Here is a 27443-nt window from a genome sequence, read left to right as displayed (position 1 = left end):
GTTTTCATGTTTGATATGTCACCTTTTAACTGCAATTTTGCGTTGTGGAGAAGACTGTCAATGTTTAATAGCAGACTAAAGTACATTGTTTTTTTTCCATTAGCCTCAATATAGCAATGCTAACGTTTTACAATGTTTAATATAGAAGTGTTTCCTTATTTTGTATGTCTGAACTTTAATTCCATGGCATGTTGATGGCCAATAAACATCTGTGAAAGCTACTGGAGTCTCATATGTAATCAACACGCACGCACGCGTTGATTAATCACAACCAGGAAAATTACCGCCCTCATTTTTATTTATTGTGCGATAATTTGACTTATTGCATATCACGACAGGCTTAGTGGTCCACAACCTCTTTTGCACCATGGACCAGTGCGGCATGGGCCTTTTTTTCTCGGACCGGCAAAGTGTGGCAGAAATTGACAGTAAATATAAAATACACAACGGGGCTGAAAATGAATATTAAGCGCAGGGAAAATGTCACTCACCATACGCTGAATAAACCTTTTTTTAACAGCGGCCTCTCCTGAAACGGCAAATATCTGTGCTAGCAAGCATAATGAGGTTTCTTGGCTTTAGCAATACGGTTGGCCATGAGGTATGACGCATTCAGTGTATTCGCTTTTGTTTCCTCGTTTTCTTGTTTTTAACCACATACTATGCAGAATGGACTTGGTTGTAGGTTCGGATAGTGACTTTTTCCCCATCAAAAAGCTGTCCAAAGACACACAGACACACAACTGCAGCTAAAGTTACTGTTTACATTGACTGGCGCTGGGCTGCTTTAGGTCTGCAAACACACCAGTAATTGCGGCCAACCACTAGATGGCGACCTACACAAAGTTTTACTCAGATTACTCTCTAGACTAGACATGGATATTGATGTATCAAGGCGACAGTCACAGGCCAGATTGCAGTCGTTAACAAATGATTTATTATTTCTCTGCGGCCCGGTACCAAATGCGCCACAGACCGATTGTTGGGGATCACTGACGTAGCATATTGAAACCATCCTTATTTGATATTACTACGTTTAAGTATTATCTTAAGGCATCTGTAGTATGTTCTGTCTGTATGCATCTAAACAAAACAAGCTGAAAGCGCACGGTAGTACTTTGGATGTCAAATTCACCTCTTGTAGATTTTCGTTGGTGTAGCACATTTTGGCAGAACACCAGTTTTGTCCTACTCTCCTCTCGTCTCATCCCGTCTTTCCTGCTCATTTTGCTTTTGCTTGTCATTTTGTGAAATATCAACCGAAATATCAAATGTTCCTCTCGTGTACAAATTGAAAGGGCTGAACAGTTTACATGTTTATGTCACTAGTCATACTCTGGAAGCCCAGTAGCGTAACCATGGTACGTCACCACCATGCAAACTCAGCAACAATGGCGACCTACTAGTTAAACAAAAATTTGTATAAAAACGAAAACATTAAGAGGGGTTTAATATCAAATTATTTGAACTCACAAAGACATTTATCTTCTAAGAGCTACAGAACTTTCTATCCGTTGTTCCCATTAAAAAATGGTTCAGTCATTGTATGGTTGATATACAGTGCCTTGCAAAAGTATTCGGCCCCCTTGAACCTGGCAACCTTTCGCCACATTTCAGGCTTCAAACATAAAGATATAAAATTTTAATTTTTTGTCAAGAATCAACAACAAGTGGGACACAATCGTGAAGTGGAACAAAATTTATTGGATAATTTAAACTTTTTTAACAAATAAAAAACTGAAAAGTGGGGCGTGCAATATTATTCGGCCCCCTTGCGTTAATACTTTGTAGCGCCACCTTTTGCTCCAATTACAGCTGCAAGTCGCTTGGGGTATGTTTCTATCAGTTTTGCACATCGAGAGACTGACATTCTTGCTCATTCTTCCTTGGAAAACAGCTCGAGCTCAGTGAGGTTGGATGGAGAGTGTTTGTGAACAGCAGTCTTCAGCTCTTTCCACAGATTCTCGATTGGATTCAGGTCTGGACTTTGACTTGGCCATTCTAACACCTGGATACGTTTATTTTTGAACCATTCCATTGTAGATTTGGCTTTATGTTTTGGATCATTGTCCTGTTGGAAGATAAATCTCCGTCCCAGTCTCAGGTCTTGTGCAGATACCAACAGGTTTTCTTCCAGAATGTTCCTGTATTTGGCTGCATCCATCTTCCCGGACCCGTCAATTTTAACCATCTTCCCTGTCCCTGCTGAAGAAAAGCAGGCCCAAACCATGATGCTGCCACCCCCATGTTTGACAGTGGGGATGGTGTGTTCAGGGTGATGAGCTGTGTTGCTTTTACGGCAAACATATCGTTTTGCATTGCGGCCAAAAAGTTCAATTTTGGTTTCATCTGACCAGAGCACTTTCTTCCACATGTTTGGTGTGTCTCCCAGGTGGCTTGTGGCAAACTTTAAACGCGACTTTTAATGGATATCTTTGAGAAATGGCTTTCTTCTTGCCACTCTTCCATAAACGCCAGATTTGTGCAGTGTACGACTGATTGTTTTCCTATGGACAGACTCTCCCACCTCAGCTGTAGATCTTTGCAGTTCATCCAGAGTGATCATGGGCCTCTTGGCTGCATCTCTGATCAGTTTTCTCCTTGTTTGAGAAGAAAGTTTGGAAGGACGGTCGGGTCTTGGTAGATTTGCAGTGGTCTGGGTGGAGTGGAGTGAGTTTGCTGCACTGAAAGTAAAGGGGCCGAATAATATTGCACGCCCTACTTTTCAGTTTTTTATTTGTTAAAAAAGTTTAAATGATCCAATAAATGTTGTTCCACTTCACGATTGTGTCCCACTTGTTGTTGATTCTTGACAAAAAAATTAAATTTCATATCTTTATGTTTGAAGCCTGAAATGTGGCGAAAGGTTGCAAGATTCAAGGGGGCCGAATACTTTTGCAAGGCACTGTATATAAGTTCTCAATTTGAGACCTAGAACTATGTTTAAATTAGGTAAAAGTAGAACCAACATGAAAAAGTAGCAATTGTGGAGACTTAAAAAGGGAAAATGTTGGCCATTATACAACCATTAAAAAAGGAAGAGCAATGAAAGACTAACAAACATGAAAATTGAATGGTTGCCTTAGGTGAAAAAACTTGTACAATGACATACCGTATTGGCCCAAATATAAGACGATCCACTCTTTTTCAAGACTCAAGTTTGAAAAAAAAAAGGACTTTTTGAAGACCAAATTAATTTTTATACAGAAAATAATTATATATAACAGTAAATCCGAAACAAATGATTATAACAATTAAGGGTGTAACGGTACATGTATTTGTATTGAGCCGTTTCGGTACATGGTGCTCGGTTCGGAACGGAGGCGTACCGAACGAGTTTGTGACGTAATGTAACCCTTACTTTTCGAGGCTGTGAGTCGATCGGGTTACAGTTTCTTTGTGTAGATTATATTTACTCCGTCTTCTCTACTATAATGAAGACCAACACGGTAGGACAGTATAACCCAGAAACGTCAACGGCGCCACAACGTGGCCGCCGCGAGAACGCAGTGAAACGTGGGCGTTAAAGTCAATCAGCGTCCCAGAAGCGGCTCAACACGACGCACGCGAAAAAACCGGCAGACTTTATTTGACGCGAGTCGTGACCCTCCTGCGTCAATACTACTACCGGTAGCTAGGATCGGGCAAACTGGAAGTCACTCGTGTAAAAATACGGTGGATCCGGTCGATTTTCAAACTAATATGCAATCGTAACCCACTTTTTGAGTCCATCAGATCTCTTGAGTGGTAGATCGGGGCACAGTTGACTTGTCTTTTTTGATTTACTGCTGTCTTCTCTGCTATAATAATAACCAACACGGCCCCGTGTTCAAAACAAAACCCTCCTACCACAACAAAACAAGTAGGAACTAATATTCACATAGGAACGAAAGTTAGGCAACATAAAATATACAATATAAATGAATACTACATCACATTTGTAAAATATAAACACATAATAAAATAAATAATAGCCCATTTAAATAAAATAAATTGAAATGAGCTGAAACACCTTTAATTAAATCATAAGAATAATACAGAGATCCTGCTTACGCAATTAAATTAATTTCTGTGTGGCGCTTCAACTTGAGAAAATCCACCAATAAAGCTTTTGAAAACCGTTCCTAAGAAGAAAAAAAATGATTCATTGAGGCATTTCATTTGTAAAATACATGTTAAAATCTTTGTCATTAGGATTGCTTTTCTCTTTAGCACAGGACTTCTTTTTTCTTCTTTCTTTCAGAAAGAAAGCTGACCAATACGCGGGGTCTGAAAGGCAAATTGTTGTTGGATTATCTTTAAATACCCGCTACTTTTTGAGCAGAATTCTAGCTTTGTATAGGCTAATGTTCCTATTGTTGAACGCACAAAGGTGTGTAATAAACAACTAGCACATTTATATTTTGCATTGTTTTCTTACTGTACCGAAAATGAACCGAACCGTGACCTCAAAACCGAGGTACATACCGAACCGAGATTTTTGTGTACCGTTACACCTCTAATAACAATATATTTGAGAGAAAAAGGATGTTATTTTGCCTCATTCAAATCTTAATATCTGAACATTTAAATTTGTAAACTAAAGTGCAATCACATTCGTAAATGAATGGCTTCTGTTTTTTGAAATGTAAATAAACCAATCAATTGTGAGAAAACAACAAAATTGCAATAACTGCATTAACTATCAAAGTGAAATCTAACTAACTGTAGTCCTGAAAAAAATATGAATAAGGAAAAACACTGCAATAAAATAATGCAAACTGGTTAAACTTGAGAGTAGCTAAGATCTGTCATGACAGAACATCGCTTCAATGATATCTGGCGCCATCTAGCATCGTGAATGGGTATAAGGTCTCGACCGTGAATATAAAAAGACCCCCTCTTTTTCAGTCTTATTTAAATGCAAAAAACACCGTCTTATATTCAGGCCAGTACGGTAATATCCACAAAAAATGGCCATAGCTTAGCATCCATCAGAATTTTTTTCTGCTTTTCTTCTATTTGTTATAGAGGAGTTTTTACCTGACTGAGTAAGGAGAAGAACAGGTGTGGCAAAGTTGTTCTGGGAGTCAATGTGGTGAAATACTCCGCACAAACTTTCCCGGCAGTGTCGTGTTACCAATATCCAGACGGAGAACGTGGACCTGTCCAAGTAACAATGCTTGTTAATTTACGTATCACTTCTTCCATTTTGATTCTGGATTTTGATTTTGGACTTGAACCACAAAAAGTTCCTTTGTGATTTTTTATCACCATCTGACTGTTAACACTCATTCACCATTTCCTGAGATGACAAAATTTCCTTTGTAAAATGTGTCTTTTTTTAAACACACCAAGGGAAAGTGAGGGATCGACCGCGCAGGTACTCCAGAATATCGCTGGTGTAGGGCTCAAGATTCTTGATGATGCCAAAATTTTCTCCCGTAGAGGCAAATATTGAAGACAGCAAAGGTACTGTTTCTGAAGATGACAGAAAGGAGGACCTAGGCTGAATGTTTGTGTAGCAAAATACAGTAAACCCGGACTGTGCTTTTCAAAAATGAGTAGAATTGCCATTAAATCTTTCCACTGGCCAAAATAGACGAACTGTTTTATTTTTTGCCAACCTTGCTCCACGGGGCATTGTTTCCTTGGAAGGTTTCGAACAAATGACAGCATTCTGGCACTCCAAGCAAAGCAGAGTCGATGCTGTTTGACAGGCCGACTGTAGATGGACCGAGGCTGTAAAGTTGCAACGTGTTGTTTTGCGAGCAACAACCTTCCGCTGTCGACTTTCTGGTTCCTGAGGGATGCTCTCAGGATGCAGATCAACACCCACCGAGACTCCGAGACAATCCCATCCGGTCTGTAAACCAACCAATCTGGGAGACTCAACTTTAAAATCCTTTTTCGGGGTTTTTCTGGGATGCAATGCCACCGCTTCAGCAGGAACATGGAACTGTCACCAATGTCGAAAGTCACTGTACAGTCCAGTTCTATGATAGCGGGTACATCACAAGAATATAAAACCTCCAGAGGGTAATCCAGAACAGGCTCTTTAGGGGGATTCAGGAGTCTTACTGTCTCCAGAGCCAAGACAATCTAGAAAAAGATAGATCTGCGTTTTGGTTGTTCTAGTCAATACTGAAATGATTGAATAATGAACTAAATCATACCTGAACACTGAACAACAGCTCGCAGATGTGTTTGTACTGCAAACACATGTCGCCATGCAAGACCATCAAGCTATAATGACAGAAGCACAATGCCTTCAAATTCACACCCGGACCTTATCCGGCTCCACCAGATTGTTAAAGTCAATATTGAATAACTTAAAAGTTCCTTTCAGCCAATGACCAGCCACAATAAAAAGGGTGCAGCTTTGGGAATTATAGTGGTATGAAAAAATACCTGAACCTTTTGGAATTTCTCATATTTATGCATTAAAGCACCATCAAATGGAATCTGATCTTTGTCAAAATCACACAGATGTAAAAACAGTGTCTGCTTTAACTAAACCAACTGTTAAGATAATCATTAAAAAGGTTTATTAAATATTTACTAGGGCTGTCAAACGATTAAAATTTTTAATTTAGTTAATTACAGCTTAAAAATTAATTAATCGTAATTAATCGCAGTTCAAACCATCTATAAAATATGCCATATGTTTCTGTATATTATTGTTGGAATGGAAAGATAAGACACAAGACGGATATATACAGTACATTCAACATACGGTACATAAGTACTAGAGATGTCCCGATCGATCGGCATCCCGATCACGTCATTTTCAAAGTATCGGAATCGGCAGAAAAATATCGGCCATGCCTTTTTTTTTAATATATATATACTTTTAATTAAATCGTTTTCTAATTGTGTTTAACGTTACAGACATAATGTTACACTCTTCCAGAGTCTTTAGTTTAGGCTTAAGATAGGGTTATCAAATTTATCCCAATAACAGCAGTAATTAATTTTTTAAAAAATGTATCACGTTAACGCAATTAATGCATGCGCTGCACGACCTACTCACGCATTGTCGTGCTCAATCTGTAATGGCGCCGTTTTACCTATATAGATAAATAAAAGACTGCGTAAAATGAGTAGAGTGAATTTTGGCAGCCTTTGGAGCCTTTATTTAATTGGTTAAAGCCTTACAATCCCTCTCCCTACGATTAGAAATGTCATGGGAAGCAATGTGGGGATACAAGGTAGCAATTGATCTTTTTCTTAACACCTTATGTTATTACCCAGCGCCGAGAAGATATATCAATTGGTAGCACTACACACAGTCATGGCTCCACTTCCCATCATGCATTTGGGTTGAATGGATGCAGTATCATTTACTGAAAGCTCAACAAATACACTAGATGGCAATATTTAGTCACAGTGTACAAAGTCACAAGTCTTTCTATCTGTGGAACCCTCTCACAGAAAGAATGTTAATAATATAAATGCCATCTTGAGGATTTATCGTCATAATAAACAAAAATTCAGTACTTATGTACTGTATGTTGAATGTATATATTCGTTTGAGTTTTATTCATTTTTTTCTTAATGCATTGCCAAAATGTATATGATCGGGAAAAATTATCGGGAATGATTGGAACTTAATCGGGAGCAAAAAAAAAAGCAATCGGATCGGGAAATATTGGGATCGGCAGATACTCAAACTAAAACGATCGGGATCGGATCAGGAGCAAAAAAACATGATCGGAACAACCCTAATAAGTACTGTATTTGTTTATTATAACAATAAATCAACAAGATGGCTTTAACAATATTAACATTCTCTTAAAGCAATCCATGGATAGAAAGATTTGTAGTTCTTAAAAGATAAATGTTAGTACAAGTTATAGAAATTTTATATTAAAACCCATCTTAATGTTTTCATTTTATTAAAATTTGTAAAATTTTCCATCAAAAAATAAACTAGTAGCTAGCCATTGTTGATCTCAATAATACACCATGCTCACTCCCCAAATCTATAAAATCATTTGGACCCAAGCGCCAGCAGAGGGCGCCAAACAACAAAAAAACAAGTAACAAGCGGACATTACACTGCTGTCATTTTAATCTGTTTGAGCGGGGCATGTGCGTTAATTGCGTCAAATATTTTAACGTGATTAATTTTAAAAATTAATTACCGCCCATTAACGCGATAATTTTGACAGCCCTAATATTTACTATTGCTAATGAATGCCTACAAGACAATGAATGCTTACATTAAAGTTCAGGTATTGATGATTAATTGCTAGAATAGAATGCTTAATGATTAACTGCAATAAGGAGATATTATTGTGTTTGATTACTTTACTTTAAACATGTTTAAATCATGATGAAAACTGCCTTGTCGTTCAGACCGGTTTAAACCGGCCTGGGTTCCACAGGTCAACTTCCAGGACAAGCCGCAGACATTAAGAAATTAGACTGTCTGGCACATTTAAGAAATCATATTTGTTGTTGCATTTATCTAGACGCCATTGCGTCATGAAATGTATTAGCACACATGTATATAATTACACCTACATACACACACATAGCCAAACAAGTCCAAGGGGTGTCGCCAGCTTGCTTCCCCTTCCCTTTTAAGGAGACACCCATTTGTTGCTAGGGCCAACCCCCCAATAAAAAGAAATTGCGCAGGAAGGTTTAGGTTAGAGCAATTTTGGTGACTGTATAGTGTAATCTAGCATTTCACTGTCTAGTCCCTCCCGCTCTCCTTGCGCAAGTTCTCAAAAAAACTGAGTGCCTTCTCTCCTTATTTTGGGTAATATTATAAATATCTACCTAAGGATTGTTGTTTGAACTTGACACCAACCAAACATTTATAGATTTTCATATTTTAATGAGGATAGCATGTAAAAAATGACAGAAGGGGCAAAAATAAGTAAGTGAACCCTCTGCCTAGGGAGCATTAAAGAGCAATTGAAACCAATTTTTATCAAATAATTTAAGTCAGATGTGTGCCCAATCACTGATGAGTGGTTTAAAGCTGCCCTGCCCACTATAGAACATACACCTGGTAAGAATTGTCTTGATGAGAAGCATTGCCTGATGTGCATCATGGTTCGGTCAAAAGAGCTATATGAAGACCTGCGATCAAGGATTTTTAATTTGTATAAAGCTGGGAAAGGATACAAAACCATCAAAAGTCTGGATGTTCATCAACCGACAGTCAGATACGTCATCTACAAACGGAGAGAGTTTGGCACTGTTGCTTGTCTCCCAAGGGGTGGCCGTCTACCAAAGATGAAGCCAAGAGTTCAGCGCAGAATACTCAGAGAGGTAAAAAAAGAACCCTAGAGTGTCTGCTAAGGACTTACAGAAATCAATGGCACAGTCCAATATCTATGTGCACACATCAACTACGTATATGTAAAACTATGGCCAAAAATTATGTTCATGGGAGGACTCCACGGAGGAAGCCACTGTGGTCTAATAAAAAAAATTGTTGCTCGTTTACTGTTCACAAAAAGGCACTTGGACACTCCACAGATGTTTTGGCAAAATATTTTGTGGACTGATGAAACCAAAGTTAAATTGTTTGGGAGTAACACACAACGTCATGTGTGAAGGAAAATGGAACACCTCAACAATATCAACACCTCATCCCCACTGTGAAACATGGTGAAAGGAGCGTCACAGAAGTAAATCAACTTCAGAATTGTTTCAGAAGAACAAAATACATGTTCTGGAGTGACCAAGTTAAAAGTCCAGACTTGAACCCCATTGAGATGCTGTGGCATGACCTAAAGACAACGATTCAGGCCAGAAATCCCAGTAATCTGACTGAACTACAGCAGTTTTGTAGAGAAGAATGGGCCAAGGTTAGTCCTGATCGATGTGCCACACTGATCTGCAGCTACAGGAAGCGTCTGGTTGAAGTTATCACTGCCAAAGGGGGGCCACAAAATATTAAATGTGATGGTTCACTAACTTATTTCCCCCCTTCTGTCATTGGTTGCATACGTTCCTCATTAGAATATGAAAACCCATAAATGTTTGGGTTTTAGTTAAAGCAGACTGTTTTTTTCATCTGTGTGATTTTGTCAAACATCAGATCACATTTCATGGTGATTTCATGCAGAAATGTGAGAAATTCCAAAAGGTTCAGATAGTTTTTCATACCACTGTAAGTGATATGTGGCCAAACAGAGTACAAAGACTTATTTCTTCTTAATTTAAGAAAGTTTTTTTGATGACAGCTATGAGGTATTTTTGACTGTGAAACCACCAACTGGTGGAACAGCAAGCGACCAAGATGAAGACTGTGAAATTTTGGTCTTCACACAAAACAAGTAGGAGGTCCTGGAGGAAAGTTTTCACATCTTCCATTGGTTCTCCTTTTCAAGATAAAGCTTTCATTTTAAAGTAATATGTCATAATTTGTGCTTTATTTTCAACATAGAGCTTCAGCAAAACCATGGGATGAGAGAGATTAAAAGGTACTAAGTGGATGCATGCAATTATGTACAGTACTGTACTTTATTTGTTAGAAATAAATCTACATAAATGCATTTCTCTATGCCATTTAAAAAAAAAAAAATCTCCCTAATCTGTGGAAATAAACGACACTTTTTTTTTTTAATTATTGTTTTCATTGGCCAAGCATTTTTCATTTGTTTGAGTAAAGTGTTCCTATGCTGGATAGTAAATATTAATTTATTAATATTAATTTAAGTCTTTTGTTTCAAAGGAAAATTGATACACTTTAAGTCTTTTTTGTTACAAACACAAACTTATTAAAGTTTTACTTTATTGTAATCCTAAAATATATCTCATATTTATTTAGCCAGCGGCAGGCGATAGAATCTATGCTAACTGCAATGCTAACTTAGGAAAGGGGAAAGCATTGTAACTGAGTAACAAAAAAAATACATGTTTGTGACTCCGTTTTGCTGGCACATTTAACAGTAGCCAAGCAGGGAGTTGGAGAACAGGCAACTATTTAAAACAGACGGTCGAAAGTTGAGGCGAAAAGCAAATAGTTGAATGGTTAAAAAGCTAACGTTGTTCACCGGAAATGACGCATACGCTCACCCCCGTAGGTCTACTGCTGCATTCGAGGAAGGTGGGAAATCGGATTTATGCCAATCAGATGGTACTCGTTGCGACTTCAAAGCGTTCCAAACAAATGTAAACAACAAAGATGTTCGATGGTGACAAGTTGTTTTCTTTTTATTTTGGCCGTCAAAAGACATTTTGACCTCCAGCAAACCTGCCTTCCCGTAAGGAGGAAAACGACGGCTAAGGTATAGCCCACTGTAAACTTCCTTCTTTAGTTACATCCTTGCTGAAAGTCAAAGACATCTATAATTCTTTAAGATAATTCACTGTATGAGAAAAAAATACATGGCATCTCAAATAAACTTAATTTTTTAACTTTCGTCTTTTGTCTTGAGCGCCATTTTGTCCCAATGTCATTTTTTCCCCATGTCGGAGGGAGGAAAAATCCGACTTCCCACCTTCCTCGAATGCAGCATACGTCAATGCTTCCTGACGTATTCAATGGCGTACCGCAGGCAACACGTGTCTTTTGCTCATTAATAGTCATGACGTTAGCAATTGTTGCTAGGCGGGTCAATCTCCAGTTTGTCCATGATGTAAATATGTTGACAGGGTTATATTCTATATGAACTAGTTGTTTTGTATTGTTTGTTATTTGTATGTTTTGTATTGTTAAAAAAAAAAAAATCTCCCGTTTGTCCCTAATAGTACCGTAAATGAATGGAAATAGTGTACGAACGAGATGTTTAATGAGCTAAACCTACCAATTCTGTCTGAAAATGATGTCCCTGGTGCCAAATTCACTGGTAAAGATGTGGAAGAACATGCAAATGTTCAGTTAAAGAGACTGACTCTTCTTGTTTTGTTTTGTTTTTTTAACGAACTTTCTTTCCACATTTTTTTCATTAATAACAAATCTCAATTCTATTAATTTATTTACACTTCCCCATTACTACAGTTTTTTTTTTTTTTTTTTTTTTTTTTTTTAAACAACAGAAAATCTAACAGTGGCAGTCATATACCAATTCAGTTTTTTTCAGGTCATTCATTGTCAGACAGACGCAAAACGCCACGCTAAAAAATAAGTAAAATATATAAAAATGGCTTACCTCTTCGTCCTCTGAAGGACCATGGTCCTCAGTGAAATGTTTACTGCATATGAAATGTGAATGGCTTCACCTTGCTGGTGTTAAACTGGTCTTTTTGACGTCCGCGCAAGTTGATCCATTCTTCACATTTTTTCCTCCGAGTTTTTGGTGTTGGGAAACGTATGAAGAAAACATCCTTCAAATGTCGTAACGTCGAGAGTCGTTTCTACAAGTTCTATAGCAGCAGTGTTTGATCAACATTTTCTTTTTTGAAAGACTATCGGAGAAAAACAGAAATAACAAGGATTGTATGCGAGGGCATGTCTATAATGTCCCACTTCTGCGTTATGATGGCGACGTCACAGTCTAAAAATAGCATTCGTGCGGTACGCTATTCCTGCAGACTTCTACAAGACTTATTTAAATGCAGTATTATAACGGTTTTATCATATATGATGGATTTCTTACCACCCCCCACTCCCCCCAAAAAAATCTTGAAATAAAAAAACTAGGGCTGTCAAACGATTAAAATTTTTAATCGAGTTATTTACAGCTTAAAAATTAATTAATCGTAATTAATTGCAATTCAAACCATCTATAAAATATGCCATATTTTTCTATAAATTATTGTTGGAATGGAAAGATAAGACACAAGACGGATATACAGTATACATTCAACATACGGTACATACGTACTGTATTTGTTTATTATAACAGTAAATCAACAAGATTAACATTATTTACATTCTATTAAAGCGATCCATGGATAGAAAGACGTGTAGTTCTACTAGAAGTCCCAGCGAATTCTGGATCATGGGGATTTACCATGGGAAAGGCCAAATTGGCCTCTGCTGGGCATTATAGTGTTAAAAGATAAATGTTAGTACAAGTTATTGAAATTTTCTATTAAAACCCCTCTTAATGTTTTCGTTTTAATAAAATTTGTAAAATTTTCAATCAAACAATAAACTAGTAGCTCGCCATTGTTGATGTCAATAATTACACAATGCTCGTGTGGTGCTGAAACCCATAAAATCAGGCGCACCCAAGCGCCAGCAGACGGCGACAAAACACCGAAAAACACAAGTAACAAGTGGACATTACACTGTGCTGTCATTTTAATCTGTTTGAGCGGGGCATGTGCGTTAAATGAGTCAAATATTTTAACGTGATTAATTTTTAAAAAATTAATTACCGCCCGTTAACGCGATAATTTTGACAGCCCTAAAAAAAACTATGGAAATCAAACCACCTTACTACTGTTTGTTTAAAATAGTTTATTGCTTTCATGCAAGAGTGCCATTAAAGACCATCACGAGATATGCAAAACTTGACATCGTCTCTGTACAAATACTCGCAATGGATTTCATTATTAAAAGCCCAAACATTTAAAAGAACCTAGAACAGGGAGGCAGAAGAGTCGAAGCACTTTGACCATGCATCAACACCATTCAGTTTTTTAAATTTATTTATTTTTTAAACAGTAAAGCTGTCGTGCAAAAGATGTACCAATTCTTTGCGCGGAAAAAAAGACATGTGTAAAATTTTCAAAAGCGCATCCCGAGAGTTTGGCCTACTGTCTTTGTGTTTGGAGCAGAAAATGTAACTACAGATGCATAGTCATAAAGGTTCCTTGACAAATGTAAACATACAAGACAAAGAATTGTTGCAAGAACACCCTTTGACATTACAAAACATGGTGTCCAGGCACAGGGATTTGGCACTTTGATGTGGGATCCTTGGTCATTTAGCCACTCTTTTTGATTGGTACCACATAGTTTTAGCCCTTTTCCAGCACCCACTACGTATCCATGGCCCTATATACAGAAAACAAGGCTAAATTAAAGCTGCAAACAGCAATGAACTGGCCCCGGAACCTCATTTTTGATGTTGAATTTTAAAAATAATAAACTTTAAAGCGGAACATCAGAATTTTTTGACATTTGACGAGTTAGCGGGGGTTTAATTAGTGGGTGGAGTTGATTTTAAAAAATTCTGTGCAGTGTGCAAGTTATTTGTCAGTTACAGAGCTTCGGAGTGGCTAAGCTAGCGCGAGTCAACGGGGCCAACTTAGCACGCCAATTAAAAAAATAAAATAAAATAAAAAAACTAAACAAATCTACGAACAGATTCAACATAGTCAAATGAATTCAAAATGCAGATCATTGTTCCAAAACACCGCTTGGAGGGTACAAATTGCGACCGCAAAGCATTCCAAGCGAATGTAAACAGCAAAGATGGCTGATCGCGACAAGTTTTTTATTATGGCCATCAAAAGACATTCATCCATTGACCTCCAGCAAACCTGCGATCTCGTTAGCGATTAAATAGTGGAGGCCAAGCCCATCGCCGGGGGGGCAACCGTGTATGTTGTCCCGTTCCTCAGGACCTTAGGGGCCCCTGAATGATCCTTAATTTATTTCTACTTTACATTCACATATTTATTTAAATCATTGTCTGATTAAATATTATGTTCTACTCGACATATACTCAAAAATCTTAACATATGAAATCTTTCAAATATATATTTTTTTCCTTTTTTTTTTTGCTTGGGGAATTCACCAAGATCGTCATCCATTGAATATGGTACGCCGCCGGTGTCATGCGAATGTAGTTCCCCCAGTCAAAATTTGTATCCCCTGGGCGGAGCCATATGGAGGTAGATTTGTGTCTCTATTATTCAATCAAAAAAGGGCTGCTTCAATAAAAAAAAAAAGTGTTTGAATGCAAAAATAAATTTAAAACTCAAAAAATGCATGTGAAAGCTATTTTTCTTAGTTTTTTTTTGATTGAAGTTTTTTTTTTTTTTTTTTTTAATTGAAGCAACTTTTTTGATTGAAGTAATGTTGATTTGTTTGGGCCACATTTTGGCTAGGACATGTTTGTCTTTATTATTCAATCAAAAAATAAGTTGCTTCGAACTTATTTTCAAAAAGAAAAATTTCAGCATACAAAAAGTTTTTGAATGCGAAAGAATATTTTGGATTGAAAAAGCATTTGAACACTTAATTTTTCATTGAAAAAGTTTTCTTTGGTTTAAGCAATCCTTTTTGTGTTTGGGCCATATTATAGGTAGGAAGTTTGTGTCTAAATTATTCAATCCCAAAAAAAGTTGCTTCAAAAAATATTTTCAAATCAAAGGAAAAAAAAATCATTTGAAAAATAAAGTTGCCCTCCCCATTTTTTAAAAAAAATTATATGCAAAGTCACATGATGTGTGAAAGTCAATTACATGCAATGACGCTTTTCGGCCACCAGGGGGGCCTCCCCCCCCCCTTAAAATCCGCTTATGCCTATAATGGTCTCTTGTCCCCAGGTCCCTGTTGACAGGCCTGGTGGATGGAGGCGTTCCAATGATGCGTTTCCAGATCCGAGGTTGGAAACTCTTGACTTCCCACTTTCCTTGAATGCAGCCTCGATCTGCTGAGTTAATTGACCCCCGGCAACATGGTAAAATGTGCATCCAGAGGCTGTGGAATCACAAGAAATGGGCAAAGGAAAGTTTCCAAATATTCTCTATGAAGAATGAGAAACAATATAAACCGGTTACTTGCTGCTGGCTACGGCATTAAAAAAATCAGCGGTGGAAAAAAAAACGATGCGATATTACGCCGCCCTGCTCCTTTGCAGAGGTTCTGGATTACAAATCTTGCTGTCCATACTGCAATTATTAACACGCAATGGTAAATTGTAATAACTTTATCCTGAAAACATAGCCAACACTATTGATTGCATTTGTTTTTTATTGGCATGCTAAGTCTGCCCGATTGACCCGCGCTAACTTAGCCACTCCGGAGCCCCAAAACGAAAAAATAACTAATAAACGACACGGCATTTGTTGAAATAAACTCCACAGATTAATTAAACCCTCGCTAACTCGAAGATTAAGCCTGATGTAAAAAATTCTGAACTTCCCCTTTAATGCTGCCTTGGATTGCTGAGGCTAACAATAACAAATTTAACATACTCCTTATGGCTCATTTGGGACTTTTCTGAGAGGGCCTTCATTTTTAATTGTACTGAACTTGCTCATATTGACAGTAAATATTGGTCAAAAACATGTTTTTCTGTGTCTTGGACTCTAACATGATATTTTTGGGTAACAGTTTTTCTCCGGTGACACCACATCTATTCAAAATAAACAGGAGACACACACAAAAAAAAAACTACAGCCAAATACACTTTTAACATTGGACTGTGTCGTCTGTGTCACATGGTCGTCTTAAGCAAAAAAAAAAAAAAAAATCCTGACCAAGTGAGGCCTAGTCATTGAGTTAAATAAATAATGTCAGCATTTAACCAAAAGGCATGCACAGAAAAACACGGTTGTTTCCCTTGGAGACTGGCATAGAATAAATAATTCTTTACATTGCACCCCCCAACCACTGGTACTGCTCACAAAAAGAGAGGAATATTAAGTTTTTTTTTTTTTGGTAAAATTCCAGGATGAGCCTACACAATGAGTGGAGTACAATGTCACCTTTACAGTCGAACCGTATGTAAACTTTTGATGCACTTTCAACTGTAAACGCTTCAGTATATCATGCAAGACATTTTATAAACATCTGTTTAGAAAAAAACAAACAAACAAAAAAAAAAAAAATACTTTGAGCTACTTCCCAGTTAAAATTGTTTTGTCGTGTACCACAGTCATTGGCAGGGCTTTCAGAATGGGACTCTGTGTCAAAGGTCATTGTGTGGTTTGTAAACACTTTCTTTGCTAATTTTATGACCATATTTGCAATTGAACAGTCCAATTGAGCCAATTTCCCGTTGGCATTATAACAAATACACATCTCAATTGAGTTTGAGTCGTTATTTTAGCGTTTTACTCACACTTGATTTTGGTAGTGGATGAAAAAATTACTTTTTCTTCAACAAGCAATGTTTCCACCAAATTTCCTTCAGGCGTTCAAAAATTCCGATACTTTTATTTAGTAGAGTTTGTATTGCCTTTAATTAATTGGCTGCCATTGACAGCAATAAAGTCCAATCCAATTGAACCAGCCACTGAGTCAAGTTCTATCCTGGAATTTCACCCAAAAGAACATACAGTGGGGCAAATAAGTATTTAGTCAACCACCAATTGTGCAAGTTCTCCTACTTGAAAAGATTAGAGAGGCCTGTAATTGTCAACATGGGTAAACCTCAAACATGAGAGACAATGTGGAGAAAAAAAACAGAAAATCACTTTGTTTGATTTTTAAAGAATTTATTTCCAAATTAGAGTGGAAAATAAGTATTTGGTCACCTACAAACAAGCAACATTTCTGGCTGTCAAAAAGGTCTAACTTCTTCTAACGAGGTCTAACGAGGCTCCAATCGTTAACTGTATTAATGGCACCTGTTTTAACTCATTATCGGTATAAAAGACACCTGTCCACAACCTCAGTCAGTCACACTCCAAACTCCTAGAGCTATCGAAGGACAAAATTGTAGACCTGCACCAGGCTGGGAAGACAATCTGCAATAGGTAAAACGCTTGGTGTAAAGAAATAAACTGTGGGAGCAATTATTAGAAATAGGAAGACATACAAGACCACTGATAATCTCCCTCGATCTGGGGCTTCATGCAAGCTATCAGTAACACAATGCGCCGCCAGGGACTCAAATCCTGCACTGCCAGACGTGTCACCCTGCAGAAGCCAGTACACGTCCAGGCCCATCTGCGGTTCGCTAGATAGCATTTGGATGATCCAGAAGAGGACTGGGAGAATGGGTTATGGTCAGATGAAACCAGAATAGAACTTTTTGGTAGAAACACAGGTTCTCATGTTTGGAGGAGAAAGAATACTGAATTGCATCTGAAGAACACCATACCCACTGTGAAGCATGGGGGTGGAAACATCATGCTTTGGGGCTGTTTTTCTGCAAAGGGACCAGGACGACTGATCTGTGCAAAGGAAAGAATGAATGGGGCCATGTATCGAGAGATTTTGAGTGAAAATCTCCTTCCGTCAGCAAAGGCATTGAAGATGAGACGTGGCTGGGTCTTTCAGCATGACAATGATCCCAAACACACAGCCAGGGCAACAAAGGAGTGGCTTCGTAAGAAGCATTTCAAGGTCCTGGAGTGGCCTAGCCAGTCTCCAGATCTCAACCCCATAGAAAATCTGTGGAGGGAGTTGAAAGTCCGTGTTGCCCAACGACAGCCCAAAACATCACTGCTCTAGAGGAGATCTGCATGGAGGAATGGGCCAAAATACCAGCAAAAGTGTGTGAAAAGCTTGTGAAGAGTTACAGAAAACGTTTGGCCTCAGTTATTGCCAAGAAAGGGTACAAAAGAAAGTATTGAGATGAAATTTTGGTATTGACCAAATGCTTATTTTCCACCATGATTTGCAAATAAAATATTTAAAAATGAAACGATGTGATTTTCTGTTTTTTTTCCACGTTCTGTCTCTCATGGTTGAGGTTTACCCATGTTGACAATTACAGGCCTCTCTAAAATTGTCAAGTGGGAGAACTTGCACAATTAGTGGTTGACTAAATACTTATTTGCCCCACTGTATATGGCTACCGTAATTTTCAGACCATAAGGCGTACCTGACTATAAGCCGCCACCCACCAAATTAGGCACGAAAACAGCATTTGTTCATAGATAAGCCGCACCGGACTATAAACCGCAGCTGTCCTCATTGTATTATGGATATTTACATCAGAAAATATTAACCGGTAATACTTTATTTGACAGCAGCATCATAAGACTCTCATGACGTTCTTATAATTATGACATGACACTGTGACTGTCCCAGTCGCTGAGGCAAAAACTCTGACATGGGAGGAGTTTGGCGAGGCCATGGAAAATGACTTCAGGACGGCTTCGAGGAAATTCTGGTCCACCATCCGGCGTCTGAGGAGAGGAAAACAGTCTCACCATCAACACTGTGTATAGTGAAGATAGGGTACTGCTGACCTCGACTCGGGATGTCGTGAGTCGGTGGGGCGAATACTTCAAAGACCTCCTAATTATACTGACACGCCTTCCTTTGAGGAAGGAGGATCTGGGGACTTCGAGGTGGGCTCTCCGATCTCTGGGGTTGAAGTCACTGAGGTGGTTGGAAAGTTCCTCGGTGGGAAGGCCCCGGGGGTAGATGAGATCCACCCGGAGTTCCAAAAGCCTCTGGATGTTGTGGGGCTGTCATGGCTGACACGCCTCTACAACATCGATTGGACATCGTGGACCGTGCCTCTGGATTGGCAGACCGAGCTGGTGGTCCCCCTTTTCAAAAAGGGGGACCGGAGGGTGTGTTCCAATTATAGAGGGATCACACTCCTCAGCCTCCCCGGTAAAGTCTATTCAGGGGTGCTGGAGACGAGGGTCGAATCTTGGATTCAAGAGGAGCAGTATGGTTTTCGTCCCGGCCGTGGAACAGCGGACCAGCTCTACACCCTCGGCAGGGTCCTCGAGGGTGCATGGGAGTTCGCCCAACCAGTCTACATGTGTTTTGTGGATCTGGAGAAGGCGTTCGACCGTGTGCCCCGGGGAGTCCTGTGGGGGATGCTCCGGGAGTAAGGGGTACCTACAGTAGCTCCTTGGTAAGGGCTGTTTGGACCCTGTACGACCGGTGCCAAGAGTTTGGTCTATTTTGCCGGCAGGAAGTCGAATTGGTTTCCAGTGAGGGTTGGACTCCGCCAAGACTGCCCTTTGTCACAGATTCTGTTCATAATTTTTATGGACAGAATTTCTAGGCGCAGCCAAAGCCTTGAGGGGTTTGGTGACCTCAGCATTGCATCTTTGCTTTTTGCAGAAGATGCGGTGCTGTTGGCTTCATCAAGCCGTGACCTCCAACTCTCACTGGAGGGGTTCGCAGCAGAGTGTGAAGCGGTCGGGATGAAGATCAGCACCTCCAAATCCGATACCATGGTCCTCAGTCGGAAAAGGGTGGAGTGCCCTCTTTGGGTCGGGGATGAGATCCTGCCCCAAGTGGAGGAGTTCAAATATCTTGGGGTTTTGTTCACGAGTGAGGGTAGGTGGGAGAGGGAGGTCGACAGGCGGATAAGTGCAGCATCTACATTACACTGCAACAGTTCGTAGTGGTGAAGAAGGAGCTGAGTCGAAAGGCAAAGCTCTCAATTTACCAGTCAATTCTACTTTCCCACCCTCACCTCGGTCACGAGCTGTGGGTCGTGACCGAAAGAACAAGATCCTGGATACAAGCGGATGAGTTTCCTCCGCCGGATGTCCGGGCTCTCCCTTAAGATTTAGGGTGAGAAGCTCGGTCATCCGGGAGGGACTCTACGTCGAGCCGCTACTCCTCTGCGTTGAGAGGAGCCAGCTGAGGTGGCTCAGGCATCTGGTTCGGATGCCTCCTGGACACCTCCCCGGAGAGGTTTTCCGGGCATGTCCCACCGGCGGGAGGCCCCGGGGACGACCCAGAGCACGCTGGAGAGACCGGGTCTGACCGTGTCTCTCGGCTGACCTGGGAACACCTTGGGATCCCGCTGGAGGAGCTGGTTGAAGTGGCTGGGGAGAGGGAAGTGTGGGCTTCCCTGTTAAAGCTGCTGCTCCCGCGACCCGACGCGGGAGCAGCAGAAGATGATGAATGGATGGCACTGTCATGAGCATTAATTAATGCTTATGACAGATGTCATTTAGTTTCATCAAGCAAATTACATCACTTTTGAACGGATGTAAAAGATCCGAGCTGGACCTAAATGGAGTTGGTGACATTTTTTGCCGGATGACACTTTGGCTAGGTCTGAATGCACAAATCCGATTTTTTTGTGTTTTTTTGACTCGAGTCAGGCATTAACTTGACTTTCTGAACAGGACAAGTCGCATAAAAGTGGACCATTTCAAATTTGATCTAGGAATTCATGCGGCAATTACATCAGCAAAAAGTGAGAGGCAGGGCGCTACGTTAGCGATGGTGCTGTGCATTACCGTTAGCACCTAGCTTGAGTGCGGCTTTTAAGGAAGAGGTGAGCTTGACAAGTCATTTTTAAAAAAATGAAAATGGGGGGTTATTTGTGCTCCAAATGCGCAATATTTCAAGATTGCTTACACGGCCGAGAGTCGAGGCAAATTGTCCGTATATGTGTGCGTCATGCACGCACATGCCTATGAATCCATATAAACTTTGAATATAAGACTAAAGGGGGATTATTTATGTCTGTTATTTGTATCCTCTTTTTGGAAATGATCACCCTAGAATGCCATTGAGCCAGCATTTGTTTTGATGCTCCTGTGCATGTGGGTCAGTTTGCACAGCGCCTCTCAATTAGCGGCTTATAGTCCGAAAATTACCGTACCTTTTTGTTAATAATATAAGCAGCGCTGCTTGCTCCCCAAGTCCAAAAGTTTTGAAACCTCACAAAATGTCAAGTTGCAACGGGACAATTAAAGAACCCCAAAAGGAGACATAGCCCTCATTTCTTCTGCTTCTTAAAAATCTTGAAAGTGTGTTTCTTGCGGCTGGCTGTGGAATCAGTGTCCTCGCCCGTGGAGGCGCTGTCCTCCTCTAGCGGGCTCTTCTTGGCTGACAGCTGCGGGATGCGGGAGTTTCCCTTGGCCCCCGCTACCCAGGTGGGCGAGGGGGTCTCCGGCTCGGTGGAGCTGAGGGAGCGGGTAGACTCGGTGGGGCTGTGGGCCTCTGCCGCCACCTCCTGTTGCTGAACCTTCTTCATGAGGATGGGGCTGTCGGGCAAGTACTCACCCGCGCTGCATTCATGGACCCTGTTGCTCCCGTTGGGAAAGCTGTGCAGCAGGGAGGTGGGCTTCATCAGGAGGCCTTTAGAGCCAAACACAGACAGCCTGTCGCTCACTTGCGACAGGGAGAGCGACGAGTCGGAGTCCGACCGATTTAGGTCCCTGCGTGAGAAATGGAAATGAGACTCAAATGGTCCCAAAAAAAAAAAAAAGCTCAAATGTAGCTTCACACTGGGACTAGCTTTCACACATTAGCAATGTGAAATGTGTTAGTTTTCAGGCATGCTGGAAGACGAAGTTGGGGGGGGTTGAAAATGCAAATGGTTTCAGGTAAATATTTTTGCAGAAAAAAAAAGACAGACACCCTATTAACAAATACAGTGGAACCTCTCCAAATGAGTCGAATACACTCAGTCATTACATAAAATACATAATTGGGCCATATCAGCACAAACTAGGACTGAAAACTAGGACTCTACACAGAAATGGTTCACCAGACACAAAATCAAGCTCCTCCCATGGCCATCTCAGTCCCCGGACCTTGTTTTGTTGGCAAAAGGGGGTTGTACAAAGTATTAACACCAGGGGTGCTAAGAATTGTGACACACATTATTTGATGCCAAATCATTTTTTCTTTATGTGGGATTTTTTCCCCACTGAATGAATGCACTTGTATTGAAGGTTGGATTTTTCTCTTTTTTTCCCATTAAGGTCCCATATTATTTGAATTTTTTTTTTTTAATTATTAGAAGCTAAAAAACACATCTTAACCAGGGGTGCCAATAATTATGGATGGCACTGTAAATCAACAAATAAGCCGCTCTGGACTATAAGGCGACAGATCCAAAATGACGTAAAAAGTAGCGGCTTATAGTACAAAAATTACGGTAAGCAACTAGGGAGGAACTAATAAAAATGTTTTACTTGAACTGAATTCATCTAATTTATTCATAGAACAATGTATTATTTCAATTGAAAGTATATGGTGATGTTACATATTTTTTCCTATTTAACATTTTCAAATGATCAGAGACTTAAAGAGCATATGACACGAGAAAAAAAGTCTTAAATGGCATTATGTGAATTAGAATCATATTTTGAGACGATTCGACTATATACAACTTAGCAAAGCACAGATGACGAGAAATTAGTCTTTTAATCTGCCGGTTAGCCACGCCTACCATTATAGGGCTTTAGCGTCCCCAACAGGTGGATGACATCGGCGGTAGACTGGGCTCATCGGTTTTACTATTCAGCCCACTGAGGGGGAATTATTCAGAACGAGGAAAACGCGACGAAGAGAGCCGCAAAATGTCATTGTTTCAGTCTCTCTACTCCAATATTTTTACAGGATATTCTTTTTATCCAAGTATTTTTCCCCAATAGCTATATAAATGGCTTGAGAAGGACCAATCAGCCCGTCGAGGGGGAACTATTCACAACGAGGAAAACGCGACGAAGAGAGCGGCAAAATGTCATTGTTTCTGTCTCTTTACTTCAATATTTTTACAGGATATTCTTTTTATCCAAGTATTTTCCCCAATTGCTAAATAAATGGCATGGTCATGACAAATAACAGTCTTGTGCTGAATGGAATACGAAATAATAAAATTGCATTTATTCAGGACGACATGGCAAAATTACTCCATAATTGTCAAAACTGTCGACTTCACCTTTACTGTTGCACCTCCCGAACGATATTTTATGACACCTAAATCGGACATATGTCATTTCCCTTCCCCGGCTTCGGAGAATGTAAACAAACCAGAAGGCGTGACAGCTAGCCGACATGCTAACCCGAACCGAGTGATGTATAATAGTCTTCGAAGCGGAAAATCACACATAACTATCCTGGATTATTTGGCATGACGACCCGGTTGTTGATTGTCATCGCGGATCGGCAAACCGCCCGGCGGAGAGCAATTTACAGTTCGTTCCCTGGAGGAGGGTGGCTGGAGTTGTTGTGCAGCTAACGTGCTACTGCTAATGAGCATTAGGAGAGCTTTTTACATGCCTATCAATGATCAAACGTAAGTAGTCCTTCATTTAAAGAAAGTTTGTAGTGTTTACTTTGTAATCGCTGTATTCGTATTTGACATAATACAAAACAAGATGTTTACTCACTTCCGCGTAAGTCCAATGGTCCCACAGTAAATATCCACGGTGAATGGGAACCTTTTGAAAGTCCAAAAAGGCGCATACGCCTCTCCCTCATACAGAATGATTTTTCTGCAGCCGTTTGGCTGGCGTGATGCGAAAAATAAACGTATTAATCCGCAAAATCAGCTGAATCCTTCGTCCTCATACACAACAGTACACTGTAGCGTGAAGAGAAGGTCTTCTACCGTACACGTCACAGCGCCCTCCTCCTCAATGCAAGACCGAAGCCGGAAGTCACTCATTTTCATGGCCCGGGATTCAAAAAACTAAATAAAAATAGCGATCGCTTCCACACACATCCAAGCGGCCCATATCATTCAGGGGCATAAAATACCGCGTGTATTATGAAATAAACATGCTTTTTCGTGTCACAGGCACTTTAAATAATTTTAGCTGTGACTGCCCTTCCCCCTATAGAGTATACTTTGTTTCTCACTCAATTTGGGATTTGTGAACACTCCAAATCCAGGGTTTATCGCCACTGGAATCTTTACAACTTTGCACATTATAGATTCCACTGCATCCAAATTGTCACTGCAGGTGGTTAGGAGTCACACACGCATGCACTCGCAAATATATACCCAAAGCTGTCTCTACGCGCCGATTGTGCTTCGGAGACATCGGAGAAGGTGAGGTCTGGAATTGGGTCCAAAGGCTGAAAAGATGGGTGATAAACGTGGGAGGAATGAGGGCCAACAGAAGAAGAGGAATGCAGATTGGAGCCCGAGCTACAGATGATGGCGGGATGGGAAACAGCAGAAGACAGCGGGGGCAGACACAAATTCTCGAGGTGCCCGAAAGACTGGCTGCGGGACTCTCGGAAAGCCGTCCTAGGCCGGGGACCTGAATGCGAAGATCCCTCCCCCTGCTGACCCTCCAGCTGGGAACCCTCTACCAACCTCTGCGAGCTCAAAGCCAGGTGCGGATCAATGTGGCGTTGGCGCAGGGACATCATGCTGGGAGCTGTGGGCACAAAGCCACAAAGTTAGCCACGACTCGGACCTAATCATCCACCATCAGTGGAAAAAAAAAGACCAAAAACATTGGGATTCATTAATTTTCCCTTAAAATGACAAACAAGAAAATGGTAATGAGAATGAATAAAAATTAGGGCTGTCAAAATTATCACGTTAACAGGCGGTAATTAATTTTATTTAATTAATCACGTTAAAATATTTGACGCAATTAACGCACATGCCCCGCTCAAACAGATTAAAATGACAGCAGTGTAATGTCCGCTGGTTACTTGTTTTTCCGTGTTTGGCACCCTCTGCTGGCGCTTGTGTCCAAATGATTTTATGGCTTTCAGCACAATGAGTGAGCATGGTGTAATTATTGACATCAACAATGGCGAGCTACTGGTTTATTTTTTGATTGAAAATTTCACAAACTTGAATAAAACGATAACATTTAGAGGGGTTTTAATATAAAATTTCTATAACTTTAGTTCTTAAAAGATAAATGTTAGTACAAGTCTTTCTCTCCTTGGATCGCTTTAAGACAATGTTAATAATGTTAATGCCATCTTGTTGATTTATTGTTATAATAAACAAATACAGTACTTATGTACCGTATGATGACTGTATATATCCGTCTTGTGTCTTATCTTTCCATTCCAACAATAATTTACAGAAAAATATGGCAAATTTTATAGATGGTTTGAATTGCGATTCATTACGATAAATTTTTAAGCTGTAATTAACTCGATTAAAAATTTTAATCGTTTGGCAGCCCTAATAAAAAATTTGAGGTGCACGATAATTATCGGTCCGATTATAGGAATTATAACGTCATCCCAATAAATCCGATAACAATATATGTTATCGGGCCTATTAATAATATTTTTGGCACGGTGTCAGATTGGGATATGTGCGTTTGTTTCCACTCCTGTTTTGCCAGTATGCAAAGTTTTGTTACTGTTCTATAGACCATATTTTTCCTTCACTGAGTTATAAACCTTACTATGGCAATTAGCAAATGTTTGCATTTTACAGTGTTATGTTTACAAATTCTTGAGAGGCCTTTTGGTTATTGATAGGCTTGCTGTTCTGTAATTGCCAGGTTAAGAAAGTTGTTTCATAGACCAAGACGACAAAAGTTTCCTCTCCTGTTGCACCAAATGTTTTATCTGCTGACAAAGCACAATACCTGTTGGGTTTATGTTTGTTTTAGATCAGTGCTCATTGTTCAGGAGAACACCTCGTCAATGATATTGACTGATTGTGATTGACTCAAATTAGATTTATTTGAAAAAATTAATATGGGCACTTTATTTGAAGTCAAAATTGTTCTCGTCTTTGTTTTGTTCAATATAATAATGTTCATGTCATCAGGAAAATTCTGGTTTGGTCAAAGGAAAATCTATGCTGAATCAACCACTAGTAATTTTGACCTACAGGTGTTCAAAAACTTAAGTGAATATACAATGAAAAATTATATATACTAGTATATTATCGGTTATCGTATCGGTATTGGCCTTAACTCATTTGCTCCCAGAAATGTATAAATTGGGGCTGTCAAACGATTAAAATTTTTAATCGAGTTAATTACAGCTTAAAAATGAATTAATCATAATTGATTGCAATTCAAACCATCTATAATATATGCCATATTTTCTGTAAATTATTGTTGGAATGGAAAGATAAGACAAGATGGATATATACATTCAACATACGGTACATAAGGACTGTATTTGTTTATTATAACAATAAATCAACAAGATGGCATTAACATTATTAACATTCTGTTAAAGCAATCCATGGATAGAAAGATTTGTAGTTCTTAAAAGATAAATGTTAGTACAAGTTATAGAAATTTTATAATAAAACCCCTCTTAATGTTTTCATTTTTATAAAATTTGTAAAATGTTCAATCAAAAAATAAAATAGTAGCCCGCAATTGTTGATGTCAATAATTACTTACACAATGCTCATGGGTGCTGAAGCCTGTAAAATTAGTCGCACCCAAGCGCCAGCAGAGGGCGGCAAAACTCCATAAAACACAATTAACAAGTGGGCATTTCACTGTACTGTCATTTAAATCTGTCTGAGCGGGGCATGTGCGTTAATTGCGTCAAATATTTTAACGTGATTAATTTAAAAAATTAATTACCGCCCGTTAACGCGATAATTTTGACAGCCCTAGTTTTATATATTTTTCTATTTTTTCTATTTTTGAATGCTTTATTGTCCCAAAAACGTATTTATACATCTTTTGCGTTTTTTAAAAAATTTTTTTTTTCTTTTTTTTACAAGAAGAATCTATAGCTTGTGATCTGAGAAACAAAAAACAAGGCTCCAAACCCATTTTAAAGCAATAATACTGGCCACTGGAGGGCAGTAGCGCATTTTGTAAAGACCCGCAACCCGATTCAACAGCAATGAAAGGCCAGACAGCACGGTCGGAGCCCTGGCGGCAGTATGCCAGGCGGCGGACGACCGAACAAAACAACCGAGAGGACGCCTGGAATGCCAGGCGCTGGACGACGGAGCAAAACGACTGAGACCACCGTGCAGCGGGCTTGCCAAGCAGACACCGCAGAGATTAAAAAATAA

The 27443-nt window shown here is 39.6% G+C and overlaps 2 protein-coding genes across 6 annotated transcripts in view; both read right to left on the bottom strand.

Moving 5' to 3' along the window:
• Nucleotides 1–6221, bottom strand: part of LOC130911184 (protein sel-1 homolog 3-like) — a 28325-nt gene extending 22104 nt beyond the window's left edge. For both annotated transcript variants that reach the window (XM_057828979.1, XM_057828981.1), the window contains exons 1-4: nt 6156–6221; nt 5607–6081; nt 5334–5460; nt 5023–5144 (exon numbers count right to left, since the gene is read on the bottom strand). In XM_057828979.1, coding sequence (XP_057684962.1) covers nt 5023–5144; nt 5334–5460; nt 5607–6081; nt 6156–6221 — 790 coding nt within the window. The remainder of the gene's footprint in view (nt 1–5022; nt 5145–5333; nt 5461–5606; nt 6082–6155) is intronic.
• Nucleotides 6222–15268: 9047 nt separating this feature from the next.
• The window catches only part of LOC130911125 (stromal interaction molecule 1-like), a 94016-nt gene continuing 81841 nt past the window's right edge, over nt 15269–27443 (bottom strand). For 2 of the 4 annotated variants that reach the window (XM_057828851.1, XM_057828852.1), the window contains 2 exons: nt 24471–24852; nt 15269–21891 (listed from right to left, as the gene is read on the bottom strand). In XM_057828851.1, the coding sequence (XP_057684834.1) occupies nt 21450–21891; nt 24471–24852 (824 nt within the window). In that variant the 3' untranslated portion in view covers nt 15269–21449. The remainder of the gene's footprint in view (nt 21892–24470; nt 24853–27443) is intronic. The other 2 variants (XM_057828853.1, XM_057828854.1) reach the window with 1 other exon arrangement.

The sequence above is a fragment of the Corythoichthys intestinalis genome, unplaced genomic scaffold, assembly GCF_030265065.1.
Source record: "Corythoichthys intestinalis isolate RoL2023-P3 unplaced genomic scaffold, ASM3026506v1 HiC_scaffold_23, whole genome shotgun sequence".
In the NCBI taxonomy this organism is placed as follows: Eukaryota; Metazoa; Chordata; class Actinopteri; order Syngnathiformes; family Syngnathidae; genus Corythoichthys; species Corythoichthys intestinalis.
Note: the sequence above shows the minus strand (reverse complement) of the source record. Positions and strands in the feature narration are given on the sequence as shown.